Below are 19,070 nucleotides of genomic sequence, written 5' to 3'. Positions count from 1 at the left end.
TGAAGTCATTTTTGTCATTACTATGCTTAATAACACGAATTGTTGCCGCCTGAGGGGAACGCCAACTAGTTCGCTTCCCCCCCTTTTTCACGGTACGTTCTTAGTTATCACACGAATGAAACTATGAATTAGAATTAGATGATTACACTTAAAATGCAATCATACATATTTAATATACATGTAATAATTCAATCCTTTTTAATAACCTATAAACTTCTATGTTGTGAAGCAATTGTTAGAGTAATCAAATTTAAGAACAGTACTTATTTTTATTAATCAAACCCACCTTACAAATAGCATTTAAGCCGCAATATAATCGCTAATAACCTAAGTAGGTTATTAAATTTCTACTTTTAGTCCCTATTTTAATTTAATTTTCATTTTCATAAATAAGGTCATAGTAGGAACTAGAATTAACTAGGTACTTAGATGAAGTATATAAATTTGCTCTTTACCAGCGTAACTGAGAGCAATTTAGTTCTTTATAATTACCAACAGATGCCGTAAATAAAAAGTAAATAAATAACATGAAGGTAAATACGAACTGAAACATGTAGCATGACAGTGAGCGGTACCGTACCGTTAAGAAATTAAAAGGGAAGTCTCACTATGGGGAAGTCTGTTGGAATAAGGGGCTGGACTAACATTCTCCCACCACAAAGACCTTTTCTTGGTATTAAACTGTACATACCTACATGCATACGTATAAACGACGCACGCTGAAGTGAGTCATATTCATGTTTCGTTGCACTAGTAAAGTGTGATCAAGAGATTGTTTTTTAACGAAACTGTTGTTCCTTGCACTGTGAGAATCATTTCTAAAGTGAAATCATGTGCTCGACGGAAACTGGTGATATAAACGAAAGCATAAAATACAGTAATGATGTCGCAGACGCATTTGGCTGTTCCAGGTATGGCTTAATATAGAGAATGCATCATATAATCAATCGTACAATGTATGAAAGAATGTCAATGCCCTTGTGTTATTGTTATTCTCCATATTGTATACTAATACGTGTAATATGCTTGCATGGGACTATTTAATTCAGACTATCTATTCTTAGAATTGATTGAGAGTGATGTAAATTTGTTTATTGAAATTATGGTATAATAATAAGATAACATATATAATATTTCAAATATTAGAATGCTAGAAAATACTGTGTTGTAAACAAAATAGATAGTCTGTAAAACCTGAACATTAATTATTTCTATGTTGGTTTTTATGTGTAATGAGTTAATGTTTTGTTAAATGGACCCAGTATCAGGCATGCTTTTTCTTTGTTTTACAGAAACAGCGTCAGTCCCCTCATGGGCCCTATACAAATGGCACCCACAGAACGTTATGCTACACATTACAACATGAACCATTCAAAACGTGGATTAGCCATTATTTTTAATCACGAATTTTTCACTGTTCCACATCTTAAACAAAGATGTGGAACAAATGTTGATTGTGAAAATCTTATCACTACATTGAAAAATCTTGGTTTTGAAGTAAACGATTATCATAATTCAACACATAGAGATATAGTGCAAAATTTAAGAAGAGGTATTCGGTTGATGTTTTATCCTTTTATCATTTTAAACTTCCTATTTAATTACAATGAGAATGTTCCCTTAATGGTTTCAATTGGTCCTTATTTGATGAACATGAACTGTGTTATGCTAATTTTGTGTGACATTCCATTCTGGTCACATGGACCATCAATGGTCCATGTTGAGATTACAAACATTATTACAGTAGTGCCCACTTAAGCGACCGCGGCTGATCCTGAGTGCGGACATTTAAGTGGGCACTACTGTATTAAGAAGAAAAGTTAATGTAAACAATGCAGTCATTTGTTTGTTTGTAATGCACTGTTTGTTTTTAATCCTTTGCCTGCTTTGGTCTGCATTAGTCAATTGACCATGAAACCTTTGTAACATAATTTTTAATCAATATTTTTATCACAATATACTCATACATTTTATCTTATTCTATAAATTAGAATGGTTTTGTCCACAAATCACAAATATCAAATATATTACAAAAAAATTAATTAAAATTAGTTTTTCAATTAAAAATATAAAAAATATAGATGAGTTTGAGACTCCTTGCAACTCAGTTTTTTTAGGATTAACAATATTATGGTATAATCTGTGATAATGTTTCTTTTAATAATGAACATCATAAAGGCCTACAGTGAGTCACCAATGTTCCATGTAGCATGGAATGTGTTAAGTTTTAAATTTCAACATACAGTAGTGCCCACTTAAGTGACCGCATTTTTGCCCACTTAAGTGTCCGCTATTATCCCCACTAATTCTTGGAAACCAAGCGGCTTCGAATATCGAGCATGTCGAGCGTAATTTGGCGCTGGTCGTTATCGATACATTGTACATATGGTTTCGGGTGCCAGCTATTGTATCTCACTTGCACTTATCCTCTTTTCTTATCTCCGTTGAATTCTCAGAAGTAATCATGCCCACTTAATCGACCGCGGCCGGTCCCAAGCGCGGACACTTAAGTGGGCACTACTGTACAAATGAAGGCTCATTGAATACATTTTCAAAAAATCCTTTTCTGATTTTGCAGTCGCTGGTATGGATCATTCGCAGCATGACTGTCTGCTTGTAGCTGTATTGAGTCATGGAGAGTTAGGGTTACTTTATGCCCATGATGTTTCATACAAGCCTGATTCCATTTGGAGCCATTTTACATCAGATAAGTGTCCTACGCTAGCTGGGAAACCAAAGTTATTTTTTATACAAGCTTGTCAAGGAGATAGATTAGATGCAGGTGTATCCATGAAAGATCGTACTGAAACTGATGGTCAATCTGTTTCTTCATTCCGTATACCAACTCATGCTGACTTCTTAATTGCTTATTCAACAATACCAGGTATGTACCATATAACAATATAATTTAATATATAATATTGTTAATTTTATTAATATTCATTGTACAGAACGATCCATCAAAAACAAAACATTTAAAAATTTGATCACTTCATATGTAGGTATAGTCTAATTATCTGGCATTGCCCCGGTCGCGAGTATGCTAAATAATCGGGATTTTTATTGTACATGAAAAATTTATGTAGGAATATAGAGACAATCAAGTGTTCTGATTTTGATAAATCATTTTGTGCAATTGATTTACAAAAGGGGTATTTCTTAAAAACATAATGCATAGGTTATTATTCATGGAGGAATACCACTCATGGCTCCTGGTTCATGCAAGCACTATGCGTCGAATTGCGTGAAAATGGTACTCGGTATGATTTATTAACTCTTCTCACTTTTGTGTGTCAACGAGTTGCTATTGATTTTGAGTCTAATACTCCAGAAAACATAACAATGCATCAACAAAAACAAATTCCATGCATTACTACAATGTTGACACGTTTGGTAAAATTTCCACCCATGAAGAATGGAGTGGTATAGTCATTTTATACATGAAATATTTATGCAGTATAATAGATTTTATACAGTGTGTACCTTCATTGCACCAACAGCACTGCCATAGGAGTTAAATGATAATATTTTGTCTATGCTGCTCCCATTTGTGGTGTAATTGTATTGCATTTAAATGATAGCATTTATCTTATGCAAATTGCTATTGTACTATGCAAAACTAGCACCATAAGACACAACATTATAGCAATACAATATAATAGATTTGATAGTATATATAAATTTTTGTACTTGTACAATTTAATAAGAAATCTTACAAATCTTATATCTTTTGCAAGGTTTATAAAAATATTAAAAATTTATAATGATAGAATCCTGAACTATAACCTTTGAACATTTTTAAGCCATTATAAAGCTGCAGAAAATATTGAAACATATTTAGCGCATTAGAAGTAAGATATTAAATAAGTACAAATGCAAATTAAAATTAAGACAGCAGTGTCATAAATATTGCCTTTTTGATTGCTGCTTTTAAGCAAAATTTGATAAGTAATTTATATAATAACTACACAGTTATTACATACACACTGTTCAGAATAATTAGAGAATCGTTTATGTAAACGAGATAAATAATGACTAATATTATTCACCCAGTGATTCATACATGCAAAGTACAAAAAACAAGAAAAAACCACGAAAATGGTTTATAAATATACAGTAACATTTTTGTTTCTGATATTTACTTCAGAATTCACAATTCAGCGTGGTTCTCCAGATTCTCTAATTAATTTGACCAGTCTATTTAGAAAGAAGTATTTTTGAGCCATTGTAACAAAAGCAACTTAAAAAATGTATACATTTATATACATACATTTAATATACCTGCTGCTTTGTACAAATGTCAGGAGGACAAAACTTGTGTCTTTTTGCAAGAAGCAATAGTCTATCTTACATAAAAAATAAAATATTTTCTATTTAATAGTAGATGAACATTACTTATGCAAGTAAAGTAGTTGTGATTATATAAGGTGCAATTACAACGAATATTCAAGTTTTATCTATTGTTAAGAAAGAAACTATAAAATGACTTATGCTATAACTAGATTATTATGAAATGCAGTTTGCACATACTTTTGGAATTGTTCGCTGGAATATAAAATGTTATGTTGCTTCATAGTTTGAGAAGTCATTGCTAAATGATGTAGATAAGAATTTAGGAAAAACGCAATATTAAAATGGCAAAAATTGCTATATTTGTAATTGAAATGGCATTATTATAATCTATGAAAACTTGATATCGTGATATAACAGTCTTTCATGATAAGAATATATAATTCTTAAATACTTATTAATGTAATTTTACAATTTTTAATGTTGCTTCTGATTGTTTGATCATTATGCTTTTATTATTGGTATTCATATATGTGGGATAATTTGTATAAAATACTTCTCATAAAAATGTTAGTTATCTTTATATTACATGAAACACATTGTTCCTTATTGTAACAATTTTCAATATGATCTTTCAATGTACTAATATCTCATATTTAATGTTATAAAGTAATTGCTCAACAATATAGAATAATGTTGCAAAAATATTTACAATATTTATTGTATTGTAAATTGTGATAAAGTATGTGCTGTTGATGTATGCTTGAGATGTTACAACATTTTTTTACATAGTTTCATGTAATACATTTATATGGTCGAAAATTTTATAATACATCTTTACTATAGATTTTATAAGCCTTTCATATGTACTGTAATTCATATATTTGTCAAACTTTTGCGTATGTAAACTTGTATACATGCTTAAAAAATAAAGTTAAAATTTGAAAAACTTTTACAATGACTAATAACGTAAAATAAAAACATACATGTTCCGTTCGGTCAGCTCGGTTTTTCGAATCGGTCGACAGCCCCGCGAATTCACGTATCCGGAAGGGGTCGAAGCTGAAGAAGAAGTGGACTCCGGAACTATCCGACACAACGTATCGAAAGGTGACATCGTTCGGTCGTAATAATCTTAAGTCTCTTACCAGTGACAGTATTCAGTCGCACTTATTTATTCGTTTAAACAAGCGATATCGTTTCGGTCACAATACAACGTTCCAACAAGCGACATCGTTCGATCGCAATCGATCATACAATCGTTCAGTAGCGACACGTTCGGTCGCAATCGATCATAGAATCGTTCAACAAGCGATACGTTCGGTCGAAATCTTATACATCCGTTCAACAGTGACATCGTTTTAAGTAATCATTTAATATTAGTTTGACGAGTGACGTGCCAAACGATACGCGTACCGCGACGGTTAATTGGGCCTTACAACCCCAAGAGAACAATACTTAGTTCGCGCGGATAGTTTGACCAGTACCCGCCATAACGGTACAAGTCAATCCGTATTTAAATATTTAAAAAATATTTGACAAAAAACAATCGAATTTAGAACTGATTAATTTAACGTAATTATATAATGTTAATGTTTTTAATATAGGATAATTTCATACATACACGTAAACAGATATTATTTGTTTCTTTATAATTATTTTTTATTTTTGACATTTTAACATATATAAAGAAATAATACACTACGTACAAATACAACAAAATTGTTTAACATATATTAAATAAGTCCTTAAATAATGTATTTTTGCGTTAAAATTATCAGTCGATTTTCAGTCAAAAAATAAAAAATTCGATGTTAAAAATATTCGTCTTCGTATAATTTTCATTATTCTATGTTTGTTTACGATGGTCCCTGTTTATTATTTATATATTCAATTTATAATGTTAACCCTGTGTCACTTGACCAGGAATGTTGGTTATTGTTATTTTATTTACAAAATGTTGCGAACGTTCTGGAGCTGTATATGGACGATTTGGTTTTAATTTGATTGTATTTGAGAATGCATTTAATACTGGTGGAAATACTTGAAGACTATTTTGAATTCCTAAAGTTATGGTGGCAGAGTTTGCATTTTCTGATGTATCTCCAATTTCAATGACAGATTCTTTGGTGGTAAGTGGTGCAGTTTTATTTTTATGCATAAATATTTTCTTCAATTTGGTTTTAGTAGTAACACCTACCAATATATTTATTTATTTGAGATAAGTCATATTTATTAATTGTAATATTTTTTGTAGTATTACATACCATTATTTAAATGTGAAGCACTTGCTGATTGAATTTCTTCCTGAGATTGTAATAAATAAAATAAGAATATGCTATGATATTTTTGAAATTATTTTGCACAACAGCTATAAAAACTTCAACTGATATAGTTTGGAAATAAATTGTAGAACTTACTACTTAGCTATCTAGGTTGGGTGTTACTTGTTGTACATACATAATTGTTAATTATATTTATGTTCTGTATTGATAATATAATTTAAATTATGTATGAATAGTTACAAATATTATTTATAGTATATATTAATTTTTGAATTATTTTGAAGTGAAAATAATTCATAACTGTATTGTTTCATAACTAAAGGTATGAAGAGAAAAGAAAGTGATTGTGGAAATAAATAAATCTACTTTCAGATTTCTTTTTTATCATACCAGTTGTAAGTTTTTATAAACACGAGATTTAATGTATTACCTTCTTTAAAACTAGTTCTTTGATTGGTCTGAAAGGATTGGAATGAATTGACAATCTTGATGATGTATTTGATGTTGTAGGTTGTACTTCTGTAATTTTATCGTTTCTGGCATTTTGTGTATCCTTAAGTCTATTGTTTAATACAGTGTAATTCTTTGCTACTATGTCCAATAGCCATCTACATCAATTTCATACATATAAATTGTATTTAAGAAATTGACTTCAATTTATTGTTACTTACAAGTAACATCTATAATGGGTTCTTCAGCCCTGAGTTTAATGCAATTGCTACTTTATAAAACAACTAAAAATAAGAATATATATTTTTTGTAGCATTGGTATTTCAAATTTAAAGGATGTAACTACACAGGCAGTAGTCAGTTTTATGTGCATAACATGTATTATTATTTTTATTGATGTGTATACTATGTTATTTTTTATCAAAAACTGTGCACAATTTGTTTAAAAGACCTATTTTTTCATATAATAAGAGAGCATTAAAATACTGTAATGTCAGAGAATAGTTTCATCTTTTAACTTTGAACTATAACTATTAAAAAAATATGTATCTCTTATTTTTGGCTGTTTCATAAACTTGCAGAATTTCATTAAAAACTAATAAGAATTAAGAAGTACATACTTATATCCATTTTTAATGCCTGAAGTGGTATCTTTCAATTGATTTTCATCCTCAGTACATGAACATATTTCAACTCTTGTGGGACATTTCATAGTATTAGCAGCATGTTCAACATCTAAGTTTTCAACAAGGTCTAATTCATCAATAGCCCCATTTATGTCTTGCTTGTTTGCAAGCCTATTATAAAAACTTGTTACAGTAAAACATATATTTAAATTTTATTAATATAAATATTGTGTGAACATTGTATATAAGTCAATTTTTTGTGCAAATTTAATTGGTGCATATTGTGTTCTATAAATGGTGTTCTGTGATCAAAGGAAAATAGGCAAGCATAAAAAATACATTCAATTTTCTTACAATAATAATGGTTTCCCTGAAATACATTCATGTGAAATTAATTCACCAAATACAACTTTATTTTCTGTAAGACGGGAAATATCACTAGCATCCACCACATATATAAGACCATGTATCTAAAAGATGCAAAATGGAGAGAGAAGAATATTTCACAAAGGTGTTATGTTATCAAGGATATTTATGGGAAAGGAAATATTAGATTCCTATAAAGTATAATCCTAAACATTAGGAATATTCCAATTTCTAAACTTGTTATTAATTACTTACACCACTGTAGTATTTTGTCCATAAGGATCTGATTTGTGAGCTACCACCAATATCATAAATTTTTACTACATATGATTTATATCTTAATGAAACTGTTCGAAATCCTATTGTAGGTAGAACATTTCTGTCTGAATCTTAAAAAAATGTGTATTATTTACATACTGTTTAACAACCTCAAAAATTATTTCATGATATAAAAATTTTATTATTATTAATGTGTGCACTGTAAAGTGTTAATTTAAGTAATGGTCATGGAAATAAAAAATTTGTAATGCTAAAACACATACCACCGCATATACGGTTCAAAATAGTAGTCTTTCCCGCATTATCAAGACCCACGATCAGTAAAATAATAGTCCTAAAATTATATTGTTGATAATTATATAGTACAAATTTTCTTTGTTTATGTCTATTAACATACTGATACGTTACTTTTCAGTACATCTCTTTCTTTGTAACCTTCTCAGTAAACTTCGTATACAATTACCCATTATAATAAACCTAATTTGTTATAATTTTTAATAAACTCGATAATTAATCACTATTCATATCATGTTGCATCATACATTTTTGTATTTAAGAAATTTCCTTAAATGCGTGAACCAGGACCAATTAATCGTCATTAACAGTCGTACGTCACATACGTCAATGCAAGATGATGAATGCAACCTCGTCTAATTTTATAATGATTAAAATAAAGAGACATGTTAAATATTTATTTATTTATCCTTTCACTTGTATCTATACATATAACATCGTATACACATCATAAAACACTCAATATATGCATATTATTATTAAATTCAATTGATAATAATTAGCATCGAGTAAAATGTCTTTCAAATGATGATTAGGTTATTCTATTTTCAAAGTCGATTTATTATTAATATTAGTAATACTCGTAGTAATTTATATAGTGCTAAATATATGTTCCATTATAAGCATATTAAAAAAAAAAAGATTTTTAGCTGTACAAAATGGATTTTCTTTATTCTAGGATTTCAATGTTATACTTTTATTATTAAATCGTTTAGATGATATTTAAATAGTCAGTTAATTTTTTTTATATTTCTTCTTACGTTTATTCAATATTTCGCGATTATTCAAATTTTTCTCTTAACCACATAATCAAAAATATTGCTATACGATGCATAGCAATCAATGATTTTACATGTATATGTATATAAGACTCTTTGAACCTGGAATGCCTGGAAGATAAGATTTTTCATTAAGTGTTGCTAATTGGTAATATGTTTCGTATATAGATCAGAGGTATACATTTTTATGTACTCAGGTATACGTAATATACATATGCAGATAGCACATATTATCATCAGAAAATTATTCATATCACATGTGTACCATCAGGTCTGAAAGGGTTAAAAATATTTTCGAAAGTGAATAAAGGAGCAACTGAATCTCATCGTTTTATTGTGAATTAGCAAAATAAGTACTTGTAAATAATATATCGGAATTTAAAAAAATTTGCTTAATTATAGGGTACTAATATTTTGAGAAAAAAATATGTAAGTGATATTGCACAATTTAAGAAGAATATATTCTGTGTGGCTCATAATGATTAATATGCATTTTTTGCATTCAAAATAGACATATCTATACATAAATATGGCAGAATACAATTTCAAATTGGATAAAATTGGTTTCATTGGTGGTGGAAATATGGCTAGTGCTATTGGTGCTGGTTTAATTCGCAAGGGTAATTAAGCTTAATTTCATCTTGGAAATTATAAATGTCATAATTATTTTGAATCAATGTAATTGTCTTTTTTGTCTAGGTATATTAAATCCAGACAATGTTTGGGTTTCTGCTCGTACAAGTAAAACACTGAGTTTTTGGAATAATTTGGGTGCTCATGCCACATTGAAAAATGGAGAAGTATTTGATAATTGTAATATCATATTTTTAACTGTAAAACCACAAGTACTTAATGATGCACTTGATGATCTGAAATTAACAATGTCATCCAAGTCTGCTGAGCCAATTTTTGTCTCTGTACTTGTGGGCATTACATTAGATACATTGGCTGATGTAAGAACAGAAAAAAAATTGATATAATAATGAGTGTATAGGAGCAAATAGAAATCACATGTTGAAATATTTTCAGAAACTCAAGCATATTGTTGAACATCCTAAGATAATTAGATGTTTGCCTAATACTCCATTGCTGATTGGTGAAGGAATAACAGGTGAATAAAAATTTTGTATAAAAGTAGACAACTTAAAGTGATCCTTTAATTTTGTTGCAAAGTATATATATACATGAAAATATATTATAATATTTTTATATTATAGTATATTGTTCTATGAATTCAACTTTTGAAGAAACAAATATGATAAAAGCATTACTGTCATATATTGGAGTAGCTGAAGCTGTTCCTGAATCTCTTATGAATGCTATAGGTGGCCTTTCAGGTTCTGGTCCTGCATATGTAAGTACTTTCAACTCAGTATTTTAACTATTTTTTAAGCACGTAAAATATCTAAAACAAATTTTTCAGGCTTATCTTATTATAGAAGCATTGGCAGATGGTGCTGTAATGATGGGTGTTCCAAGACTTATGGCAACAAAATTTGCAGCTCAAGTATTAGTTGGAGCTGGCAAAATGGTATTAGAAACAGGTAAGAATCCTGGTCAACTAAAGGATGAAGTATGCTCTCCAGGAGGTACGACCATTACAGGAGTTCATGCCATGGAATGTGGTCAAGTTAGGTAAGATATCAATAGAGAAAATGTTTATATTTATTATACTACAGGTATCCCTCGAGTTACGCGGTTAATTGGTTCCGCGTAAGTCGAGACTCAGAATTAGTCTCTGAAATATTCTGGAATATACATATACAAACTATTGTAAAATACATATTCTGAAAAACCTATTATCTTTTTTATTTAAGAACATTCATCTATAATTACATATATATTTTCTTTTTAAATAAAATTGTTCCAAAACCGCGTAACTCAAGTACCGCATAACTCGAGGGATACCTGTATATACTTTTATTTATTGTATTTACAGAGCTTCTATGATGAATGCAGTTCAAGCTGCAGTAAAGAAATCGAACGAATTTACTTCCACTATAGGTAAATAATACAAAAAGATAATAAAACAGTAGTGAAATATTCAAATACTTTTGTCATAGTTCTAATTTATTTTTACGTACAGTATAATATAATTGTAGCAATATTATAAGAAACAGCCATTATGTTAAATATTTTACATCTTATATTGTGTGCTTATCTACATATTTTACATAAAAGTATTATGTTTTTGAATACTCTACGCAACGGGAAGGATCTGTGGGATAGTATTCTTGACATTTAGTCATTAATCTTTTTAATGCCTGAATATATTTTCTTTGAGTTTCGTCGTTCATTACATGTGCAACATTCTTGGAGAAGATTTTTTCTCTCCCAGTACGTGCGTGAATACCAACCATAGTTACTCCAATAGGCCATGGTGAATTTCCTATAGCCATTTGTAAATACGCATCACTCGCCTAAAATAAATTATTTTTATTAAACATGTACTGAAATCATGTAATGTATCAAATCTGTGTACTTACCAATATATAATTGCGTTCAAGTAAATGTTTTACAATATCAGTTAAACTATCAGTAATATCCTCTGGCAGAGATTTATTTTTCAATTTTCTAAGAAGAGGTTTTAAATATTCTCTTGTTTGCGCGTAAGTGGCACTAGCCATTTTCCCTCTAGTACTCATTTTTTCAGCAGTACTTCTACTATTTAATTGATTGCCCCACATTTGCACTAAGAATTGTATGAATTGTGTAATGACATTTAAATCGAAATCTCTATCGCCTTTATTTAATTTAGCAGACATCTTTTGTAAATCTTCGTAAGTAACACCTTCGTCTGGTACATTTACGTCTCCTTTTCCATTGCGATCTTGTGGTTTTGAAGAAGATAATATTTCATTCAAATATGCTTGATCTACTTGTTCCATAGCTTCTTGAAAATCATTTCTGAACCCCTTTAATTTAGAATGCATTTTATAGAATAAAAAGATTTTGCTTTCATAATATAGTAGTGCCCACTTAAATGTCCGCGCTCGAGACCGGCCGCGATCGTTTTAGTGGGCATGGTTACTTCTGAGAATTTAACAGAGATAAGGAAAGAAGATAAGGCGAGTGAGATACAATAGCTGACACCCGAAACCATATATATAATGTATCGATAACGACTGGTGTCAAGTTACACTCGATGTTTGAAGCCGCTTGGCTTCCAAGAATTGGTGGGGATAACCAGGGACACTTAAGTGGGCAAAAGTACGGTCATTTAAGTGGGCAAAAATGCGGTCACTTATGTGGGCGCTACTGTATTTTGCAAATTACAAAAACAACAGTTTTACCTTGTTTACTTCAGGTTCTAGAATTTCACATTTTCTTAATCGTTTAAATGCTTCTATTTCTGATTCTCCAAACAATAATATAGGTTCACTTCTTTCGCGCAATCTTCTAATTACTTCATGTCTAGGTAACATTAAATGTTCGGGGCTACCATCTGTTATACATTCTTCTTGCTGTTGAGTTGCATTAACTTTAACATCTTCGTCATTGGTCTTTTGTACTTCTTTTGCTTCTTTATCCTTTGATATTAACTCTCCCCTTTTAAAATACTTTCTGTTATTTTGCTGCAACATTAACGAAATTTAATTAATTAAAGGAATATACAATACGAAGATATGACAGAATTGTATAAATTACCAGAATGTTGCTCTCCTCTAATTGCTTGCGTTTTTTCATTATTTCTGCCTTTAGAATATCCATTTTTAAAAACACAAACACTTAATAATAATTTACTTTAAATACGCACGAAGAAAATAATTTGTGTACACATACTATACAGTTAATAATTTAATGTCATATAAAATTAATTAATATTTTATGTGTGTTGTATAATGTCAACGGCATATTAAACATACATTAATCATATATTTAAAATTATAAAGTAAATAGCTACATATTCATTACATTTAACGTATTAGTTAAGGTTATGTGTATATTGCGATAGTGCAATTTGGTGCAAGCATAAACAAGATATAGAATTAGACGTTGCAAGCAATGCTGTTTCATGTCGTGCAATTGAGGTTTTACACACCTCCTTCATATGGTTACTACATGAAGACACGCTTTTATGTGCCGCGTAATTTAGTGCGCATGTCGACCGCGCAAGTCTACGCGTAAAAGTTTAGTAAGAAACAGTGACGCAATTCATGTTAGGTTAGCTTGTCCCTCAGTCTTAGTTCACGCCATGGGAGATTGAGATTGTATTCTGTGCAATATTTTATTATTATAGTTAAGTACGTAATTTTGTTGAATTTAACTGTAGTAATTCTCATTAGTTCTCCTACAATTATTTCGTGGGGAAATACCTAAAATATAGTATTAATCCCTATATTACTATTTTCGTGTTACTATCACGTTATTGGTTGAAACTACATATTCAGACCAAAAAGATTAGATACAGTGGAAGGTACGCATACGTGGGGACTTCTACTCCTGTTTGATCGTTCTGCCGGAAGTTCACTTCTGTTAGCTTTTCGATTCGAATATGTAGCGAACGTTCTTTTCTTTTCTTTTAAATAAAAACATTATTTGCAAGGCATTCTTAGTAGTATTTGATAAATGGGGTTAAAATATAACCATGTAATCTATTACCACAACAGATTTATTTTGTAATACATACATTAATATTAAATGCATGAAATGAAAACAAATAATATGAATGTTTTAAAAAGTATTTATAATATTCTTCAAAAGATACCAATCGAATGAGCAAGGCCTGCATATATGTGTAATGTTGTAGCACCCATGACAAAAGTAGTAATAGCTTTAACAATAAGCGTTACAGATGGGCAAGTTAGGAAAAGCATCGTGAAGAAATCTAAAATTAATGGTCTGTAGATAGTAAGCACAAGCATGCTAACTACTACAGGGACTAAACCTCGTTTTAAATCGTGTCGCGACCATAACCACACAAGTGTTGCTGTGGTTATATGTTGTACCTAAACATGTTGAAAATTAAATATTGAAAATACAGCATTTTTTATAGAATACTAATGTTATGGTACTTACTAAATTAATATTAGATTCAAGACTTTTTTGAATGTATTTCCAGTCAAATTCTGCACCTCTTGCTCCAACCCATAGCAGAAGAAATCTAGTGAGGAGTACTTCAGCCCCTGCCCATCCGATTCCAGCAGTTAAAACTTTTGCATGTCCTTTACCAGGTATACTGTTCAATACTAATAATATTCCTACTAAATCAGCTAAATCTATGGAAGTCTTTAAAAATTCCTAGAAAATTTTGTTCCGTATTAAATATATGTGGTGATAATACTTTTATTATAACATAGACATATTAACTTAAATACGTACGCCTACTATGTCGAAATCTTCTTCTCCTACATTGTCAGCTGTAGGAAAAAAGGTAGCAAGCGCTAGCATTTTTACTAGTTGTGTAAAAATATAAATACCTCCAGCTTGAATACATTTCCAGAATGCACCATATTCAGATCTGAAAATTTGTACCACGTTTTTGAAAAATTACATTTATATCATAATTATTTAAAAATTTCGGTTATTGTTACAATTAACCGTTCAATATTATCATGAATTATTACGAAGTAAAATCTATAATATGAAAATAAATTTAATAGGAAGTATAACTACAACTATAGTTAGGTTAGAAAGAAATCAAATATACTTACAAGCCTGAATACTTGTAGGTAAGATAATATGGAACATAAACCAAAGCTAAACAATTTCCAAAATGATATAACGTCATTTTTTTAGTAATATTATATTAGTTTAATTTGCATATCATTCACTGTCTACTAGCAGACAGCTCATAATTGTACACATCGGACGAAGGTTGGAATCAACTTTATGTTAGTATCTTTTGTAAGTAATCGTCGATAAAGAAAAACTTTTTATTTTATTGTAACAAAAACTGCATTTTGCAGAGAACAATATTTTATTTTTTTCTAATGGAAAAGGAAACAGTATCTGTAAATATTATTTGATTCCAAAAACTTAGTAGTTATTTTTAGTTTTTAAAATTTGTGATATAAAATTTGGACGATATATTGTACGTATATGGATAATAACGAATAATTAATAAATAATTTCTATAAAGTATATTAAAAGTGTACATAGCATCATCTCGATTTCTAAACGATTTAATATTTACGTGGAAAATTATTGAATATCATTCACTTTTCCAACATATTTAATTTTTAAGGTTATGTTTTACTTTTGTCTTGAGTGAGGTTACCTTTACGTATTATATTACATAAAATTCTAAGAAATATTATATTTTATCTTTAGTAAATGTTATCTAAGAAAATATTTATTTTTCTGTAGGTTAATAATTTTTTAGGTGTCATATGAATATATATAAATTGTATTATTTATATTATACTAATTGTAAACAGTTGAAATATTTTGTTGTGTATAACAAATTTATCGTTTTTACAGCATATGTAATGTATAGATAGAACCCCATATGGTCCAACATTTTTTTCTGTTACATTAAGTCACCCTTTAGTCCCTTATATTTTAACCCCTTTGAAAGGGGTACCAATCACCCCTTTGATCCCAAAAAGGGGTAGCTGTTAAAAAAGGGTGTTGCAGTTGGAAAAATATTGACTATCCATTTTTAATGTTTTATATTTCTGGTAATGCTTGTTTTTTGATGAGTAAATTTATGATTTTATAAGATCTTATAAAATACATGATCATATATTTTTAATAAATCTACAAAAACTTCCTAAAAATGAGAAGAAAAATATACATTTTAGAGTGCAGTTGCATTTTGGTCATTTCTTTTCCTGGTAACCACGTAGAACTTATAGGACACACCCCTTTAGATGTAGGGTTTAGAATATTCTAACGGAGCATGCTCCGTCTTTGTATCATCTCAGTCTGTTTTATAAAACGTATTGACCCTTTTCAGCATTGGTGATGGAAGATACGCTCCCTTCCCTTTTTCCCATTTAGAATTGGTAGGGTACACCCCTTTTAGTAGGAGTTAGAATATTCCAACGGAGCATGCTCCGTCTCATAGTTGCCACAGTCTGTTTTACAAAAGCTGTTGTCCCTTTCCAACATTTGAGATGGAGAACGTAGCTCCAGGGGTTGGCTGATACTTCTCTACGATTGGTTGGAGATATATTAGGTATACCCTGGCGTAGCTGTTCTCCGTAGAAAGTAAAGAAGGGAACATCAGTTCAGCTGGGGCTGTCGTTGAATCTACTTCATAGTGTTCTAAAAACTATTGTACAGTGATGTGAAACTCTTGTGAATATGTGCAAATTTATACAGAAGTTAATTAAATGTGAATGTTTTCTCAGTTTATATAAAAACAGTTCAGTTATATTAAACAATATAAAACTTGTACATGTTTGTTTCAGTATAAAATCTTAGCAACAAATAACAAATGCAAAATATTTGTTTTTATGGTACATGTATGCAAATAAAGTGGAATCAGGCCATTAATTTATTTTATTTTTATTTAATATTTTAATTTTTATAATATATTGAAGTGCTATTCATTCGTATAAGTAAGGACATTTACTTAAATTATCTTGTATGTAAATACGACTTTCGTATGTTTTAGCTTAATTTTATTATATCTATTATATCTTTTCTTGGAAAAAAATAGAACAGAAAAATGTGTGCTAAAAATGGATATAATTATTTCTTCGGTATTAAATTTGATAAGTTTGCATAAGGCATTAAATAAATAAATAAAGTTAATATAAAAAATAAGCAACAGATCATCATAAATATCAGTGATGTTCAAGAATGCAGTATTGACGTAGTTAAAAGAGTAAGTTTGCAAATATTTAATAGAAGAATTGCTTGTGTAAGATTAATAGCATATTGACTTTAATGTTGCATGTTTAAAAACAATAGCTCGTAATGAGAATAGATCGTATGTCATTCTAGTTCAATGGGTACCCGTAGGAGGACGCCACCATTGATTTACCCTTTTGTGCTCTGTAATACGGTGTTGTGTTTGATGGCAAGGTAAATTCAGCGATTTATAATAAAATCACTTTTAAATGACTTCAAGTACAGTAATTTATATTAGCAAAATTAGTGACATTCAGAGATATCAGTTATTTCTAAAGTGATATTTGAACATTATGTTACAAGTCGTTAAATTCGTCTTAATTAATGCAGTATATTTTCAACGCTATTTTTGTACAAACTGCTAATTATAATCGTATAAATAAATTTTACTGTGTACAGATGTTTCAGGAATACATGTGAATATTTCAGAAGCTGAATCTACACATTAAAATAACTAAAAAATGTTCTACGTACTAACTAATCGAATTTCCTACCGTGGTACATAAAGCAATAATTCTTGAAGCTTGTTCGGTAAAAAGTCGAGATAAACAGTCCCATTTAGTCTAGTTGAGAGAAAGATTGGCCCTAAAAGATTGTCTTCTACAATTCCTCCTCGTACATTAACAGAAAACTGTTGTTGGTATCCTGTGCACCAATATTTTTTTATTTCATCCATAATGCGAAAAGTAACGTATGTAGCGTATTTGCTCATAGGACTCAATTTCTTAAGTACATTTACAAGTATTTCTGTATTTTCGATTTACTTTTGTACGGCGAATAATCTTTACCACAATTTTGTATAATATCGCTTACTTAAACACTCACGAACGATTATGGCCGACGGTGCGCCTCGAAACGGTTCCTTCCTCGAAAATTGTCCGCTTAAATTGCCCTTGTGCAAGGTTTACTTTAGTAATGCATCGGGTTAAAGGGATCGTCTGAGTTCAAAGAGATCGTCGTCTGTCGGTTTGCTTGGGATTCGCGTCCGAGGGTAGAAATCCTAAGGGCAACGATATATACCGTCTCCCACTCGCGCCCTTGTAAATCCACGATATATCGTTTGCGATAGAGGGCCTCCTTTCCCGTTTCTCGATCGAGTTGCACGCTCAGCAAAGCCGTGTTTGCATTTCCTTCTCCAGGGAGGAAGGAAAGGGAGAGAAAGAGAAAGAGAAAGAGTCGTACGTTCGGGGTCGGTGCGCAATTTCGAAAAGCCGATTTCAATTCCGTTTCCTTTTACACGGGAGAAAAGAAAGAAATCTCGAGTGCGAGCCTCCGACCAGGATGGGCTGAACGGCCACCCGGGATTACGGGAATCGCGTGGACGGGGCTGGAAACACGTGCGAAAATCCCAAATCCTGACGTCTCTGCCCTTTGCATCGATCGTTCTTCTTCTCCCTTCCCGGTCGTTTTCCCCACCCTTACGAACGGAAAGACTTCGCGTGCTTCGTCTGCGTTCGCGATGCAAGCAATGTCCCGTGTTCTTTCTTGATATTGTGCGAAACCTTCGAACCAATCGTGCTTTATTTAGTTTCCTTTTGCGGGCGTATTGGGTTCGTGCAGTTTCTCTTCAAATTTTATTTTTTCAAAAAGAAAACAACAAATCAATCAATAATATTAGTCATTTCTCTATCAGTAATTTAAAAGTAACTGTAGTAAAAAAAGAAACGATCTTAGAACACACGTTTATCAACGACGAAGAGTTTGCGTATTGTAATTGTAATCAGGCTTGTAAAAACTTTTACGAAATCTTAATAATCTCGACATTGTTCGCCTTATTCTTTCGCGGAATAGACTCTTCCAGCAAATCCGTGTTCTTTAAGGAACTGACATCACGGCGGTGTATAACGATGAGGTTCGTTTCCGGTTCCGGTCTTCATGATTTTCGCCCCGTCGACTCC

At 30.7% G+C, this 19,070-nt stretch overlaps 5 protein-coding genes across 8 annotated transcripts; 2 read left to right on the top strand and 3 right to left on the bottom strand.

Moving 5' to 3' along the window:
- The first annotated feature begins 584 nt into the window (after window positions 1-584).
- LOC143345964 (caspase-1) lies at window positions 585-5,239 on the top strand. Its single transcript, XM_076773682.1, has 4 exons — window positions 585-911; window positions 1,293-1,552; window positions 2,579-2,884; window positions 3,179-5,239. Exons 1-4 carry the CDS (start codon window positions 832-834, stop codon window positions 3,427-3,429), a joined length of 897 nt encoding a protein of 298 aa, XP_076629797.1. The 5' UTR covers window positions 585-831; the 3' UTR covers window positions 3,430-5,239.
- Window positions 5,240-5,754: 515 nt separating this feature from the next.
- On the bottom strand, window positions 5,755-8,915 carry LOC143345962 (uncharacterized). The gene is made up of 8 exons (XM_076773680.1): window positions 8,705-8,915; window positions 8,560-8,630; window positions 8,273-8,406; window positions 8,006-8,121; window positions 7,646-7,822; window positions 7,006-7,183; window positions 6,558-6,597; window positions 5,755-6,486 (listed from the first exon to the last, which is right to left on the bottom strand). The coding sequence occupies exons 1-8, from the start codon at window positions 8,761-8,763 to the stop codon at window positions 6,194-6,196; spliced, it is 1,068 nt and encodes a 355-aa protein (XP_076629795.1). The 5' UTR covers window positions 8,764-8,915; the 3' UTR covers window positions 5,755-6,193.
- Window positions 8,916-9,455: 540 nt separating this feature from the next.
- On the top strand, window positions 9,456-11,502 carry P5cr (Pyrroline 5-carboyxlate reductase). Of its 4 annotated transcripts, none has more exons than XM_076773684.1 (8): window positions 9,456-9,544; window positions 9,641-9,798; window positions 9,881-9,989; window positions 10,069-10,322; window positions 10,399-10,480; window positions 10,587-10,723; window positions 10,793-11,004; window positions 11,309-11,502. In XM_076773684.1, exons 3-8 carry the CDS (start codon window positions 9,899-9,901, stop codon window positions 11,379-11,381), a joined length of 849 nt encoding a protein of 282 aa, XP_076629799.1. In that variant the 5' UTR covers window positions 9,456-9,544; window positions 9,641-9,798; window positions 9,881-9,898; the 3' UTR covers window positions 11,382-11,502. The 4 variants fall into 4 exon arrangements, with proteins under 4 accessions (XP_076629799.1, XP_076629798.1, XP_076629800.1 ...); XM_076773683.1 differs by having other exon boundaries at window positions 9,466-9,566; XM_076773685.1 differs by having other exon boundaries at window positions 9,467-9,544; window positions 9,772-9,798.
- Prp18 (pre-mRNA processing factor 18) lies at window positions 11,419-13,431 on the bottom strand. The gene is made up of 4 exons (XM_076773681.1): window positions 13,018-13,431; window positions 12,663-12,944; window positions 11,856-12,284; window positions 11,419-11,789 (listed from the first exon to the last, which is right to left on the bottom strand). The coding sequence occupies exons 1-4, from the start codon at window positions 13,078-13,080 to the stop codon at window positions 11,553-11,555; spliced, it is 1,011 nt and encodes a 336-aa protein (XP_076629796.1). The 5' UTR covers window positions 13,081-13,431; the 3' UTR covers window positions 11,419-11,552.
- A 534-nt stretch (window positions 13,432-13,965) lies between these two features.
- Window positions 13,966-15,215, bottom strand: LOC143345967 (BOS complex subunit TMEM147). The gene is made up of 4 exons (XM_076773687.1): window positions 15,024-15,215; window positions 14,692-14,830; window positions 14,389-14,610; window positions 13,966-14,318 (listed from the first exon to the last, which is right to left on the bottom strand). The coding sequence occupies exons 1-4, from the start codon at window positions 15,098-15,100 to the stop codon at window positions 14,067-14,069; spliced, it is 690 nt and encodes a 229-aa protein (XP_076629802.1). The 5' UTR covers window positions 15,101-15,215; the 3' UTR covers window positions 13,966-14,066.
- Window positions 15,216-19,070: the final 3,855 nt, after the last annotated feature.

The sequence above is a fragment of the Colletes latitarsis genome, chromosome 9, assembly GCF_051014445.1.
Source record: "Colletes latitarsis isolate SP2378_abdomen chromosome 9, iyColLati1, whole genome shotgun sequence".
Classification (NCBI taxonomy): Eukaryota; Metazoa; Arthropoda; class Insecta; order Hymenoptera; family Colletidae; genus Colletes; species Colletes latitarsis.
This window is presented reverse-complemented; position numbering and strand designations above follow the sequence as displayed.

Bases quoted from the DNA above. Each gene is read 5' to 3' on its own strand.
- LOC143345964 (XM_076773682.1), top strand. From the start codon at position 832: ATGTGCTCGACGGAAACTGGTGATATAAACGAAAGCATAAAATACAGT. The intron at 912-1,292 runs GTATGGCTTAAT...TTTGTTTTACAG, and splicing joins GACGCATTTGGCTGTTCCAG to AAACAGCGTCAGTCCCCTCA. The intron at 1,553-2,578 runs GTATTCGGTTGA...CTGATTTTGCAG, and splicing joins AGTGCAAAATTTAAGAAGAG to TCGCTGGTATGGATCATTCG.
- LOC143345962 (XM_076773680.1), bottom strand. From the start codon at position 8,763: ATGGGTAATTGTATACGAAGTTTACTGAGAAGGTTACAAAGAAAGAGA. The intron at 8,122-8,272 runs GTAAGTAATTAA...TGCATCTTTTAG, and splicing joins GGACAAAATACTACAGTGGT to ATACATGGTCTTATATATGT. The intron at 6,487-6,557 runs GTATGTAATACT...ATATATTGGTAG, and splicing joins TGCTTCACATTTAAATAATG to GTGTTACTACTAAAACCAAA.
- P5cr (XM_076773684.1), top strand. From the start codon at position 9,899: ATGGCAGAATACAATTTCAAATTGGATAAAATTGGTTTCATTGGTGGT. The intron at 10,724-10,792 runs GTAAGTACTTTC...CAAATTTTTCAG, and splicing joins CAGGTTCTGGTCCTGCATAT to GCTTATCTTATTATAGAAGC. The intron at 11,005-11,308 runs GTAAGATATCAA...TTGTATTTACAG, and splicing joins ATGGAATGTGGTCAAGTTAG to AGCTTCTATGATGAATGCAG.
- Prp18 (XM_076773681.1), bottom strand. From the start codon at position 13,080: ATGGATATTCTAAAGGCAGAAATAATGAAAAAACGCAAGCAATTAGAG. The intron at 12,285-12,662 runs GTAAAACTGTTG...TCTAAATTAAAG, and splicing joins TAGAACCTGAAGTAAACAAG to GGGTTCAGAAATGATTTTCA. The intron at 11,790-11,855 runs GTAAGTACACAG...AATTTATTTTAG, and splicing joins TTGAACGCAATTATATATTG to GCGAGTGATGCGTATTTACA.
- LOC143345967 (XM_076773687.1), bottom strand. From the start codon at position 15,100: ATGACGTTATATCATTTTGGAAATTGTTTAGCTTTGGTTTATGTTCCA. The intron at 14,831-15,023 runs GTAAGTATATTT...ACAAATTTTCAG, and splicing joins ACCTACAAGTATTCAGGCTT to ATCTGAATATGGTGCATTCT. The intron at 14,611-14,691 runs GTACGTATTTAA...AAAATTTTCTAG, and splicing joins AAGATTTCGACATAGTAGGC to GAATTTTTAAAGACTTCCAT.